This window comes from Austrofundulus limnaeus, unplaced genomic scaffold, assembly GCF_001266775.1.
Source record: "Austrofundulus limnaeus strain Quisiro unplaced genomic scaffold, Austrofundulus_limnaeus-1.0 Scaffold16, whole genome shotgun sequence".
In the NCBI taxonomy this organism is placed as follows: Eukaryota; Metazoa; Chordata; class Actinopteri; order Cyprinodontiformes; family Rivulidae; genus Austrofundulus; species Austrofundulus limnaeus.
This window is the reverse complement of record NW_013952418.1, coordinates 2,828,415-2,830,092: the sequence shown is the minus strand read 5'-3', so window position 1 is coordinate 2,830,092 and position 1,678 is coordinate 2,828,415. Positions and strand designations below refer to the sequence as shown.

General features: G+C 42.1%; 1 protein-coding gene across 1 annotated transcript in view; it reads right to left on the bottom strand.

Moving 5' to 3' along the window:
• The window catches only part of LOC106513979 (ephrin-B2a), a gene marked incomplete at its 5' end in the record, with an annotated part of 12,671 nt that continues 10,993 nt past the window's right edge, over positions 1 to 1,678 (bottom strand). Inside the window, 1 exon segment of the mRNA XM_014003046.1 lies at positions 1 to 1,089. Coding sequence (XP_013858500.1) covers positions 686 to 1,089 — 404 coding nt within the window.

Here is a 1,678-nt window from a genome sequence, read left to right as displayed (position 1 = left end):
GTATATATTTTAATAAAATCCACAGAATTGTTACTTTCATTTCACTTCACAGCATTTCAAACACAGTTACACAACACACCGATGAAAACTCATTAAAACTTGAAATGGATGTTCTTGTTTTCTCCCCGTTTTTTCATTAAATTAAATAAAACACGCCTCCACATCTGGAGCTGGCGTGTGCCGACAGTAAAAAAACAAACAATAATAATAATTTTCTTTGTTAAAAATAAACACGTCATAAAAGAAACAAATGTTTTGATGCCAGTTGTTTCTCAGAACGACGCTTCACTCAAAAAACAAAACTAACAGCTAATCGCTAACTGCTAATACAACTGTCAGTCTGCGTCACACTGACACAAACCTGTTGATGTTAGCTTGTTAGTTAGCGTTAGCTGAGGTAAAGTTAGCAAAACCCAATATAGTGGAAGCTAATTGGTTCACTGTTAGTTTTCCAAGTCTTCTAAATGAAAAATTTGTTCTGCTAGTAGCTGATTAGCAGAACCACGCCCACCTCTGCAGGTTTTTAAACCTGTGATGTGTTTGCTGCTATCAAATTCAAAATGACCTCATTAAAAAAAACGTTTTAGTTTTAACATTTATATTGCATTCTGTTATATTTTACACATCAACCCGACAGGGCGCAACATTTTCCGTGTCTTTCTGCTCGTACCTGCCATCAGAGCCGTCAGACCTTGTAGTAGATGTTGGTTGGACTCTGAGGCATGATCTCCTGAACGATGTACACAGGAGGCCCGTACTCGCCGCTCCCGCGCTCCAAGTGGCGGCAGATCATGCTGTCGGAGGGCCGCAGAGGGAAGGCGGCGCTGCTGCGGTCCGAACCGTTGTCGCTGCTGACGCTGTCCCGCTTCGGCACGGCCAACATGTTGAGGGACACGGCGGCAGGCTGCTGCTGCTGCTGCTGCTGCTGCTGCTGGTCGGGTACGCTGCGGCGCTGGTGGTGCCTCCACAGCACCAACAGAGCGGCCGCGGTGAGCAGGAGGAGGATCACAAAGCTGGTGATGAGCCACACCAGGAGTCCTGGCTCAGAGTCACCATCAGGACCGGACCGTCCAGCGTCTGAGTCCAAATCTTTACCGGGGCGAGGASGACAGGCAGAAAGATGAAAACATTTTAATTACTAAAAAAGCAGAAATTGCATTTCCTGTGAAAAGCCTATTGCTATAACACTTTTTTTTTTTCAGCAGACAAAGCTAAAAAWGGTTTAATAGTCAAACTGGTGACGTGAGTTAAATTTGACAACAACTCACTTTTGCTGAATGTAGGGAAGCAAAAGCTGTAATCAGTAGAAAAATGGTAAAAATGTGTCAAAAATTTGAACATAATGTAGCTAAAATTATGAGCAAAAATGTAGCAGGAGTATCAATCATTGAAGTTCAACATTTCTATGTTAAATTGTTATCAAATTAGAGCTCCTTAAATAAAGGCGTGACCTTTGACCTTTAACTTTGAACTTATGACCTTGAAATTAGAGGGGCAATATCATGTAAAATCAACTTTTTTTGAGTTTTATATCATGTTATAATGTTATACTCTCATAAAAAACATGCCCAAAGCCTTGCTGTGACTCATTCATGCATGTTTGGGAAATCCTGCAGCGTTTTTAGGAAGCCATGCTGAGGAGCAAAATGACAGATGGGGACCAGAAACGCCTCTGGGA